Below are 12,641 nucleotides of genomic sequence, written 5' to 3' on the forward strand. Positions count from 1 at the left end.
TTGGTACCCGCTATGGTGGAAAGTGCGTTTTGCGTGGTTGATATTTTGCGTGCTGCTGCTCGCGCCTCGCTGTTGGCTCCTCGCTGTTGGCTCCTCGCTGTTGGCTCCTCGCTGTTGGCCCACTGATTGCCTTCAATGCCTGCGTGTGTAGGCATCCAAGAAATCGTCGCTCTAATGTTTAGCTTGAGATTGAGGTCATCAAAATGTCTCTAATAAATCACCGGTAATTTTAGAGTATGTTGACGGACTCGAGGTCACTCGTCAGCACACTTCATACGCGCGAGATGTGTCCGTGAAGAGATATAGCAATCGTATTTTGGAAAGGTTTGTAGAACTCACTCTGCTGGCTTTAAAAGGGCTGCAAGCTCTACTTCCACAGTGTTGACGTTATCGACGATGGGCAGTGTTAATGTATTCACCGCACGATGGGTGACATCGACCTACACCACCGTCCGGATATACTTGGGAACATCAGTGTCGCTGTTATTGGCATTAGTTGTGGGAAGTATTTTCTCTGCCATATTAGTATATATTATTGTGGTAGTAGTCGTTGGTTTGTTTGCTATGCTGCGGCTATGCGCCTTAGCGAAACGCTTACGTTGCTTCAAGTTGCCGCAGCGAGGAGCCATATTTCGTGGCAATGGCCTGCCATCTGTAACAGGACTTTCTGTTGATGAATATATTGTATATTCACAAAATATTGATGGCAGAACAAGAAAGGCAGCAGCTAAAAGGAAGCTTGCAAATTCAGACAAATAGATTTCAGAAAATAAGAAAACATACTCCATAAATCTACATCTGAGTCTTTGTCAGTAAAAAGCAAATTGTGTTGAGATTACACAATAGGTAATCTTTCCTGACACATGTGAAATCACCCCTGCTGTGGTTGTTAAGTGGAGCCGAGAGACGGGCTCAGTTCCAATCATGGTGGCTGCATTTGGATAGAGGTGGAATTCAAGATGCATGTGTACTGTGTGATGTCAGTGCACATTAAAGGGCAACTCCGTCAATTTTTTTGTTAAGTTTACAGATCAAAAAGAAATTTTGAGTCTGTATTCTTCATAGTGTTCCAATTTTGGATATTCAATTTGATGCCTGAACGAGGCATAGTCTTTCCGCAATCGAATTTTAAAGATAAGCACCTCTCGATACGAATCATGCTCTATAATCAAGCGATTTCTGCTGGCCACCCAGTGGTGCAGGCATCACAGGTTGGTCAAGCATTCAAGCCGAGGGTTTGCAAGCAATTTCACAGCACCTGAGTGTGCTCGCACCAGTTTAGCTTGCCACTTTCAGCTTGGTGTGATGTATATGCCAGAGTGGTGGGTCAGTCACGGGAACTTGCACCATGCTTTGGGATGTACAAATTTCTTAACGGTGACAAGGGACATGACCTACCATAAATTCCCAAGCGACAAGGGCCTTCACAACAGGTGTGTAAAAGCTATGTGCCAGGTCAGCTGGTCTTCAAGCGACAAGTCCGCGTGTGCTTGGAACATTTTATTCCAGATTATGAAAACTGCATGTATGGGAAGAGAGGCTTTGGACTCGCTAAGGCTGCTTTCAAAATTTTTTATTTTTTATTTAAACGTTTTAAATTGGGCGCTGATGCTTTGTACACCCACTCCCCTTTTGTCACGTTGGAGCCTTGAGGGTAAATAAATAAAAAGGCACTTGAAAGCAGGTTCCTTAACAACGCTTTTCACGTACAACCGCCCATCAAAGCCGTCAGTGTAATAGTATGGCTGTCATAAGGAAATGGGCTGCTGGAAGCTAAGCAAAAAGTTCTAATACATTTTCAGCTCGGTGAATAGTGGCCATGTGGCGACCAGACTGCAGGCAGTTATGTAATAACAATGCCGTCAGATGCCACGCACCCAATGCAGCTTGGTGGGAAAGCACTTCGCAGCATCTGTTGCGTGTGAAATATGCTTTGTGGCTGAGCGTTATTTTGTTTGGTCGTGTTTTACCTGTCGCACTATGCCCAAGCAACATCAACAGCGTGTTCAACCCTTTGAGTGTTTTTTTGCCATACGGGTCCAGTGGCCGAAATGCGTCCCATGGGGTTTTTGCCGTACGTGTACTGCGCCGAGTGTGCGTTTGAAATTTCACGCCGTTTTGAAGAGATGCGCTTACTGAGAGGTACTGTCATCTTATCGAACGTAAAAGAAGTACTAAAATGTTTATGCTACCATCTAGTGGAGGAAAAGAAAAGTGACTGAAACCGTCGTGTTGTGTGCTGTTTGCGGCGGCACATGTCCTAGCGATTTTGCTTCCTCCGCATGGTCGCAACATACGTGTGAAATTTGACCTCTGTCTTTGTTGGGATGCTCGTGAAGGCCCATGATGACCTTCTAGGATTTACAAGAAGTGTTTCAAAATTCTTTATTCTATTGTCTTGCAGCAAAAAAAAAAAAAAAAGAGTAATCTTCTGTGCTGTTTGCGGTATGCTGCGACTCTCTCTCGTGGTTTCAATTTTTCGCACGATCGCAAAGGAAATGCGAAATTTGATCCCTAATCTTTTTTGGGATGCCAGCTGAGGCCCGTAAAGGCTGTTTTTTAGTGCAAAGCACTGCTAGCCGCAATCACTGATTTTTGTCTTTGGTGCTCTCTCAGCTTATCGACACTCATGGAGCGTTATTGTTCTCCAATTTAGTTAGTTTCGTTGATGCTATGACTGTAATACTCCCCTTATGTGTTTTTCACCTATTTATCTGGACTTTCAAAATTTTGTTTGTTCAAAATCAGCAATAAAAAGTTTGACAGTTTGGGTAGATTTTTTTGAAAATGTTCGACACTCAAAAGGTTAACTGACTGACAGAAGTGTATGTATTGCTGGATCTTTCTCATTTATTTGCATGTATGATACGTGAATGCCTTTTTCATTTTTGCGAGGCGTTAAAATGAAAAAAAAAGTTCAATTTATAGCAAGCATATTTCGCTGTAGTTGATGTACATCAGCATGCGACTGGGTTATATTTGCAAAATTTCTTAAATTTAAGTTGGTTGGATATGACACCAAGGTTGGGATGCATATCCATACTCTTTATTTAGGCCAGGGGTTCTCAAACCTTTTCTTTTTGCCGCAAGAAACCCTGACGGTTGTTAGTGTGTGTTCCAAGGACCCCCCTTTTGTCGCATTTAGTTATCACAAGCGTTGATGTCAGGCATCACTTGTGCATGGATCCTCTGTTTTTTTTTTCTCTCATTTAGTTTTTTTTTTGTAAATCTTTGTCTTTCCCGCCTCTCACTCATGCTGGAACCTCTTAATTAAAAACAAGAATGCAGAAAACTACTTTCACAAGACCAACGTTCTCATTCGTGTGCTCGACCAACGCCAGGTCGTGAAACATAGGAACCTTTTGTTTTTCGGCCTGGGATGTGCATATATGTACGGTAATGCCACCAGACTGGCTGGTTCTAACTGTAGGTCTGGTTAAAATAGCTGTGCTCATAGAGGTGCAAAATATATTTTCAAAGTAGAAATGTACTGCTCTGACATTTAAAAAGATTTAATAAATTGGTGCAGCCTGTGTGAGACAGAAATTTTGCATAAAAAAAATATATATATGACTTTGCTTAATGGAGCTTGTCTTACTTTTCGCGCAGGGTTCCCCACCTGGCAACACGAGCAGCACTGCTGAGTGCGGAGTGTTTGTGGCAGGTCGGCCAGGCATCAGTGGCGGCTGGCCAGCTGATACGGCTGACAAGTGAAGGCTCAGACTTGCGCAGCGCCTTGCTGCTGGAACAAGCAGCGTTGTGCTTTCTGCGTGCCACACCCACCTGCCCACGGAAGTTTGCGTTCCACCTAGTGCTGGCTGGGCACCGCTTTGCAAAGGCAGCCCACCGGCGCCATGCACTGCACGCCTACTCACAGGCACTCCAGGTGAAGGCCCCTTTTTTTTCTGCATTAGATCTGCCTATCTTGGAGGCATAGTTCAATGGCATCTCTGCGTATTTCATTTGAATCGAAATTTAGCTCATCAATTGAGCAAAAGAAATAGTGTTTTCTTTGTGATTTTTACTATTTTTAATTGAGTTTGGAAAAAGAGGCTGGAAGACTGGTTTTGCGAGAGGACTGATTTGAAAAGTACTACACTTAACTTTAACTGTTTACCTTCATACTTGTAGGAGCTATTCAGTGAGGTCACGCTGCGAGACTGCATGAGCATCTTACATGGCTAGTGCGCCATGTTCGTGATTGTCGATGGCAGCTCGTGCAGTATCAAGTTCGCTTTCAGGTAACCGCTCAGTGTTGAGCTATGTGTAAAGTTATTACAGTGAAAGCTCGTTAATTCGAACCTCGATAATTCGAATTTTCGAATAATTCGAACTACACTACTTGGTCCGGCCAAGCTCCATAGAGATCTGTGTATAAAAAAAGCCCGTTAATTCGAACGCGAGTCAGTTCCGCTACAGATAATTCGAACTACGCGCCGCCGCGTCTGGGTGGCTTGGCGCACATCACGCGGCAAAAAAAAAAAAAAAAAAAAGGTAAAGAAACACCTCCGCGACCGGTAGGCATAATTCGCGGCTGCGCACGTCCAAAACGGGGACAGAATAAGGAACCAGGTAAAACCATGGAAGAGTGGGTAAAACTTAAATGGAGCCATGACCGGCGTTGGCGGCCGGCGGCGTTGAAGGGAGGGGACGCGGCCACGGCAAGGTCAGTGCATGGCCGCGTGGCGGCGGCTGCCTGCTCTCTCTTCTGCGCAACCTCCGTAGCTCGCAACTAAATACTCGTTAATTCCAACCTTGTTAATTTGGAAATAGGGATAAGTACTGTCGGCGCGGTCCCAGCCAATGCCCATAAAACGCTATGATCTCGGACGGGCACTATGGGTTAAACTTTTTTTTTTTTTGCGATAGCCATCCATCCTTCCACCCATCAGTCATCAACGGAAGCACGCGAGTAAGCCGCGATCATGAGGCCGGCCTTTAGCACCATTCGCTCCGATGATTGGAGTTGCTTGGAGACAGCGCCGCCCGCCCAAGTCGCTCATAGCATAGCATGATAAAGTGAACATACTGAAAAGGAGGCTTGCACAACTGGATAAGCGCTGGCACTTTGCCAAGTTCGCTTTCCTCCCCCTGCCCGAGCTAAAGTCAAAAGATAAACACGGTGCGCCGCCGCGCAGCATCTTGGCGCACTGCCAAGAAATGTGTTGTGGACCGTGAAGGCGCGAAACAGAGGGACGCGCTAACGACTGACGCCCTTATTATTATTATTATTATTATTTTTTTTTTCAGATTCGTAGGCACAAATAAGGGGCTGGGTGGGTTCATTATGCAAGCGAGTTCGTTACGCGACTAAATACGGTACATTTACCGTAGTACAAACGGTTTTGGTCAGTTTTTTCGAGGCCATTCGATAATTCGAACATCGGATAATGCGAACTTTTTTCCCGGTCCCGTGAAGTCCCGTGAAGATTTAGTTGTAACATGCCACTTACAATTTGACAGGGGCAACAATTTGAGCTAGCTAAGCAAATAGACGCATCGTAAGTTACTCGCATATAAATACAGCATGCCGGCTGTGGACACCCTTAGGCATAGCTGGCTTGCCTGCGTGCCAAAAAATTAAGCATTTTAATAACTTTGTACGCTACAGTTTCCTCACTTGTCACAAACTTAGGCCAGTCACAAGGCAGGGCATGATATCAGTAAATTTAATGCGTGGCAGGGGTCCTGTATGCTATGCACAGCAACAAAACTATCACATTTGTATGAGCTGATTTTTTGAGAAAGTCGAGCCTTTTTAAAAACTGTGTTTACTCTTTTTCTTGTTCCACACAGTTTACGGGTGCATCCACCCACTCGCATGCTTTTGCAGATCTGACAGAAAATTATCAATGTCTAGACATGAAAGACTCGTGCACTTGATGGATTACAAGGAGTTGAATACTAGGGCTGGTTGTGACGCCCGTGCACATGACTACTGACATGGCTAATACTGCGCTGGCTGCTAGCGCCCTTTGTGGAATATGTTAAGTGAATAGCTCCTTCAGTGGTGGTTGATTCAGTACCCACATATTCAGCCTAAGTTGCTGTTGTTTTCAGCAGTGTGCTCTTATTCATACCTATGAGTAGTTGCTGAAAAGGCTGAAGAAAATTTTAATGCTGCTTTCAAGTGCATTCTGATATTTGCTTCAATTATATAACCATGCCTTAAAGGCTTTCTATATTTCTTTAAAACTTGGCATGTGTATTTAACGACACTACGATTAAACAAAATTGGGAAGAACCTCTTTTTAACATGCAATGGCTGGCCCTAGATTGATATTATGATACAGTACCCTTTGGTGTCTGATTTTGAAATGAAATATGATTAGTCGGGGCATTTTACGATTTGAAATCTCGAGTGCTGCGAGCACATACTAAATCAGCTTATAAACGTTGCATCTCCTTTGGCTTTAGGTTTATCAGGGCCGTGGCTGGAGCCTTGCTGAGGGTCATATGCAGTTCACGATTGGCCGACAGTCTGCACAGCTGAAGCAGTTGGTTCGAGCCAGGGAAGCATTTCATCGACTACTGGCACAGCGAAGTGCACAAAGCCCCTCTCAGCAATTGCTCTTTCTACGGGAGTTTCTTCTTGTGCTTAGGGTAAGAAAAAGCATGACAAACTGTGCATCTTGCTATAGGTTCCTGGCTGATCTGGGGGAAGGGGTTCTTTATTATGTGTGCCAAAAGCATTTGTGTGAAACATCCTTCATGGTTTATTTCAGCATTATAAACTAGCTAGGTGTCGAAAACCATTTGCCTGCCACTTTTTGCCATGTATGTATGCACCACGAAGCTAAGGGGAGACCCTGCGGTTTAAACTAATTTTGCCAAATTTTATTGTACTTGGATGAAAACAGCACACCTAATGCGTTTTTGTGTGCTGAACACAAATATGCAGTCTATTTTTACCTATCATATGCCAATTTTGAAATAATAAATAATTTATGACTGATCATTCTGCCCAAGTTTTTAATAACTTCCTTACCAAACATTGTTAAAATTTGATGCCTACGAGTTCTACAAGAGCCTGGGAGTGATTCTGTACCATTCTTTTAATTTTTGCATCCTTGGTATAGAAGTTAGACTCGTCAAATACACTCGTTAGAGTGTGAAAAATTTCAGTGCGAAACGTTAATAGTAAATTAAATTTGTAAGAAGAAATCAGTGCGAAACGTTAATAGTAAATTAAATTTGTTAGAGGAAATCTTAAATTGTTTAGATCTTATTGCACAGAGAAATTTATGAGCTTTGAAATGCAACAATAATTGTTCATATGTGAGCGCTACATCTGGAGATTTCTCGGGCAGCAGTACATGCAGTAGTCAAAAATTACATTTTGAGAAACAAAATAATAAGTTTCAAAACAAGCTCAGAATGTAATGAATGTAATGAATGTAAATTGAAGCTTAGATTTTATTGGATCTTATGCTAGAAGCCTCCATGCACATAATCACAATCAATCTGTTTCCATCATTTTCTTTTCAATCGCTCGCTCAAAGTTTTCAGAATCTGTAGCACACGTTTGAACAGCTCATTCACGGCTGGGAGGCTTAGCATGGTGAACGGCGTCTCGCTTCCCAGCGCTTCTTCGAAGTCTCCCCAACAGAGATTGCTTGCAGCAGGTAGCAGATATCAAAGAAAGCCTGCACTGATCTTGCGTACGGAGATGAATGATAATATTTTTTGACTTCGGAAAGAAGTGGCGTGTTGACGCGCACTCTTCGGCGCCGGGATGGGTGCCGGCACAGCACGTGCCCCCGATCCTTCCGTACGCGCACTGCACTGGCTCGTTGGGCTAATCGTCACCGGTGTTGGTGGGTTCGGTGGCTCTTTGCGCGTCTGAGGCTCGCTGTTTTCACTTTTACCGAAGGCATGAACCATTCGAAACTTTGGTTTTCAACCAGACATCGTCGTGGTGGTGAAATGCAGTAGCAGGGCAAAATGACAGACGATGTTTCCTGGTGTCCAGTCAGGAGGCAGGATTTTCTGCATGTGGTGCGAAAACACCAATGACGTGTGAGATTTTAGTATATTTTTACAGTAGTCTAGCTTCATTAACAGACTGAGAACCGTTTCCCGCGAGAAGCAGAAAGTAGGAGAGTGCAGCTTTCGAATGATACCAAAATGGCTGCGCTCCGCTGTACCGTTGCCGTGGAGCGCGAGATTGAATTCGATCAGTCTTGAGGTCTTTTTATAAGCGGAAAATGTCTCATTACTGTCTTCAAAATGTCTCATTACTGTCTTCAAAATCTAATAATGCAATAAATAATATTCAGAGGACCGGGGGTAGTTCAGCTTGAGGGTTCAGAGAGCGGAGACGGGAGACAAGGCTTTCACAGAACAGGCCTTTCTGCAGTCACCATTCGACACTGCTCGAACGTCGTCGTCTTCGCCCAAACTACTCAGATTCGTCTTTTTCCTTCTTATGCGCATATCAGCGCATGCATCACCTAACGTAACAATATTTCAGAAATTGGCTCTTTGAAACCTTTATACGATAATTCTCTCTCTCATTCTCTAGACGAAAATGTTAGTCTCAGGTTTCCAGGTACAGCCAGTATGCATCAGTAACTGTTACAACTGTTAGGGCACCACTATTATTAGTGCATAAGTTTTATTTTTGTGTCTGCTTTGCATATGAAATCACGGCTGTCCAAAATAATCTCTCAATAGCCTTTTAAATTACTCGTGGAATGATTTCTGCATTTCAGTATTCTTGGTGCTTGTGATGTAACCTGCAAATATATGTTTATGTAGGCTTTGCCTTTGCCTTCTAGCAGCTTGTCACTGTGTTGACTGCTGTTTTTGTTTTTTTTTCTTCTGTGGCAATGTATCAATCGTCGTTTTTTTTACAGCAAACTGTACTCCCACCTTCTATTCTTTTTCTTCCTTGTTTGGAACACCCCTTACGTGAGCAAGTGACGTGTGTGAAATGAGAAAATCTTAATTGGCAAATAGAGCATCATACATGCATAGAGAGTGATCTGTGTAGTGGGACAGGGAAAACAAGGACACACATATGAGCTGTTATGCCTGTGCAGCCATGTTCTACTGCAGAGCATTGTCATTACCATTTTGAACATTCGTGGCATTGTGTCCCCATCGTTCACACTCGACATGCATGTAGGAATGAGGATTTCAGATAAGACGCACATGGCAGACAAGCGTTTGCGCTGTCGAAACTGTTGGACTCTGACTTCAGAACATATATCTTGTTTTTGAGTTTCTAATTTTGCATAAAACATAAAAGTTTCCCCTGTGCTCCTAGCATGTTCTCAGTTTCCCCAGTTAAAACCAAACACACTTTGACAAAATATTTACGGTAGGAAATGGTGCTTGATAATAACGATAATTGGTTTTGAAGGGAGGACAGGCACAGTAATTATCTCACCACACAGTGTACACCTCAGCTGTGCGGAGGAAAAGGATAAAGAAAGCAGGGAAAGAATGAGCAGAAAAAGGAGCACTGTAGTGGAAGGCTTCAGAATAATTTTGACGACCTGGGGACCTCCGAGGTGCACTGACATTGCCCAGCACATGGGTGTACTATTTGGTGTTTCGCCTCCATTGAAACAGGGCTGTCATAGCCAGGATTGCACCTGAGTCCTCAGGCTCAGTAGCTGAGCGCTCTGACCACTGAGCCACTGCAGTGGGTAGCAGCTGTGGTCGCTTGGTAACAGATTCTGTTTTGCTGTATAACCAACTCCCTTTACAGCTAGATGCTTATGATTAAGCTCCCCTGTTTAGTGGCCATCAAACTGGCTTTTGTGGGCCAAATATTTGTATGGATGTTCATAATACTGCTTGTAACCTGAGGGTGGAAGTTTTGTTGTTACATGTATACTCTGCAGGCATAAAAAAAGTTAAATATTTAGTATATAGGATCCTACATTTAGAGTTGCAATCAGTGGTAGTCTACCGTTGATCACAAGTGTATTGAATCTGGATATACACCAAATTGCTAATAATGAACAGTTTAAGCATCCTCTTGATATTATGCAAAAGTATTGTATGCATGCATCGAACTTCCATTCACCAGAACAGTCACTGTATGAAATGGCCAATGGCCTGCCATGTCCTAGCAGTGAGTTTTTCTTCTGATGATACTGTTGTTATAATCTTTGACACGGGCAGCCGCATCATTTGCGCTGCCTCAGAGAGGAAGAAGCGCAGGTAGTTGGCTGCACAGCTTTGGGAATCTGTTGGCAGCAGTAGCCATGCATAGTCTGTGTAAAACTGCGAGGAGAGAAATGTGGTATGTAACTAGGTGTGAGAAGCAACGGTGGTGATTGGTCTTTGCTTGCGGCTGGCGGGCTGCACTGGCTTGTGCTAGTCACTACTGGCTCTCTTATGGCTAGTGTGGCATGGTACATATGGTGCCGTGTTGCGTGATTACCAGAGCCAGGGACACAAACGGTTAGTGACATGTTAAGGTTTTTGATAAGGCTATCTCTGGCATAGTTTGTGCAGGGGTCGCACTCCTCTGTTTAAATAGAAAGATCTCAACAAAGGCACGCTGAATCCGATTTTCAAAATTAGGCTTTAAGCCAAAAGGGTCAGTATTGTATGTGAGTCATAACTAACTGGCTGTTGAGCGTGAGCTACACTTGGTCGGAGTTGGAAGTTAACTAAGTAGGGAATCCAGGGTCATGATACAAAAGCAGTGTTGTTGGTTAAGCGGTGCAGTTGCTCGATTTGAAGTATTGCTCTGCTCCGAAGACCTCTGGTGCTGCATAGTTATACACAAACACAACACACACATAAGAGATCAAAGCAAGACATTCACACCGATGATGCGCTTGTTACAAACTGGCTTTTATTTGTGATACAAAGAAGAAGAATGCATCACAAAGAAACATAGGGCTACAATCAGAACAAAAGATTAAGAAAAAATGCGAAAATAAAACGAAAATAATGACAAATTTGAAGAAGCAGTATCACCTCCTTCCTGTGGAGCGCCACCGACGAGGCACTCACGCATTTCCTTTCTTCCCCCGAAATCATCTTGAATGCTTCGATAATCTCTCTTTTAAAACTGTCTTTTGTGCCAGCCGGCACCTTGGTACACAATAGGTGCCTCTCCAGTCGTGTTGATTGTCTTCTGTTTTACAATGAGAGCAATGGGTCGCCAGGTTTCGTGATGCCGACAATGCGGCACACGAATTCCTATGTTCCCTTAGCCTTCAGAGTCGTCTAGCCAACTAGCCCACTCGCAAGTACTATTGCTCTGTATTCTTGTAAGCACCACCTCCTCTCCGTCTGATAGCTAAGATATGTTTGTTCAATATTATCATTCACTTGAAGCAGTTAGTCGATTTATAGTTCATCAACTGCATGTAAGACGCTGGCAGGAAAATGTGGGTGGGCGCCGTGGAAGAGTGTCATGTTCTGGCTGCCAAACCTGTTTAGCGGCAGTTTTAGCTGCAGTTCCATTCCAACACTGTCATCAGCATGCATGCCAAGTGATGCCGTGCACTCTTGCTGAACCCAGTGTGTCACAACCCAATGATAAAATGACAACTTAGTTCTTAGAAGTAATCTTCTACTTGCATTTTTATCTGCCGGTTGTTTCATTTAATAAGTTACTTTTTTGTGGTAATAGCAATTCCTTCCACAAGCACAACTTCAAGTATGATCATTTGTATATGAGCTACTGGTAAATAAACTGTCCGTGAGGAAAAAAATGCTGAGATAGGCCCGAAGTTACTTCTGACTGCACAGTATTGCCGCATTGTATTTTTGAAGAAAGTCAGTATTAGTTCATCCACCAAAAATTGTATTCAGTGCAAAAAAAAAAACTGAACTTGTGTTCTTGAATACCGTATTTACTCTCATAATGCTCACACTTTTTTTCGCGGAAAATTGATGCTAAGTTGGGGGGTGCGATAATTATGTGAGGAAAATTTTTGAGCAAATGTTTTGGAGCGCTAAAAGCAAATTTAAACCGGTGTGAATTGGGATTCTTAGGCTAGCTATTGTAAATATAACCAAAACATTATTTTCAAGCAGAACTTACCCTTGTTATAAAAGTACAAGGTCTCTAAAAGCACAAATTGCTAAATCACTTTATTTGCCGCACGCAGCCTCATCACTCCCCTCCATACAGTTCTACTCTTGATCAGAGACTTGACTCGAGTCCGTCTCGATCGCCGTCTCCAGAGCGCACTGCGCAGAACTTGACGCTGAAGTGCCTGCTGGTAACACAGTTGCTATGCTGCAATGCGTACTCAAAAGCTTTCAGCTTAAAAGCAGCTGTATAACTTCCGTACTGCCCCATCGCGATGCGGCATCAAGAACACGGTAGACGGTGGAACAAAGCAAGGAACACGGATGGAACGAAGGAACAATGACAACTAGACACGGAGACACCTCTCAAAATGGCGACGACTACGAGCATCATGGAGGTAAGAAAAAAAGAAAAAGATGAGCACGCTATCGCCACCTGGTAGCGCGTGCACACAACGAGGCCAGCTAGGTTCAGTAGCGCTCCAAAGATAGTGCTTGTTACCACTAGCAGACGACTCTCGCGGTGGTAATATTGGTTTTGCGATGATTATGTGAGGAAAAAAAAAAAATCCCAATTTTTGATGCCCAATATTGGGGGTTCGAGCATTATGCGGGTGCGAGCATTGTGCGAG

The 12,641-nt window shown here is 43.5% G+C and overlaps 1 protein-coding gene across 8 annotated transcripts in view; it reads left to right on the forward strand.

Annotated features, from left to right (window-relative positions):
- The window catches only part of l(3)76BDm (trafficking protein particle complex subunit 8 homolog l(3)76BDm), a 105,352-nt gene that overhangs the window by 34,253 nt on the left and 58,458 nt on the right, over window positions 1-12,641 (forward strand). For all 8 annotated transcript variants that reach the window (XM_084588626.1, XM_084588630.1, XM_084588631.1 and 5 more), the window contains exons 12-13: window positions 3,610-3,886; window positions 6,418-6,603. In XM_084588626.1, the coding sequence (XP_084444752.1) occupies window positions 3,610-3,886; window positions 6,418-6,603 (463 nt within the window). The remainder of the gene's footprint in view (window positions 1-3,609; window positions 3,887-6,417; window positions 6,604-12,641) is intronic.

The sequence above is a fragment of the Amblyomma maculatum genome, chromosome 1, assembly GCF_055883805.1.
Source record: "Amblyomma maculatum isolate TAMU_Amacu chromosome 1, ASM5588380v1, whole genome shotgun sequence".
Taxonomy (NCBI): domain Eukaryota; kingdom Metazoa; phylum Arthropoda; class Arachnida; order Ixodida; family Ixodidae; genus Amblyomma; species Amblyomma maculatum.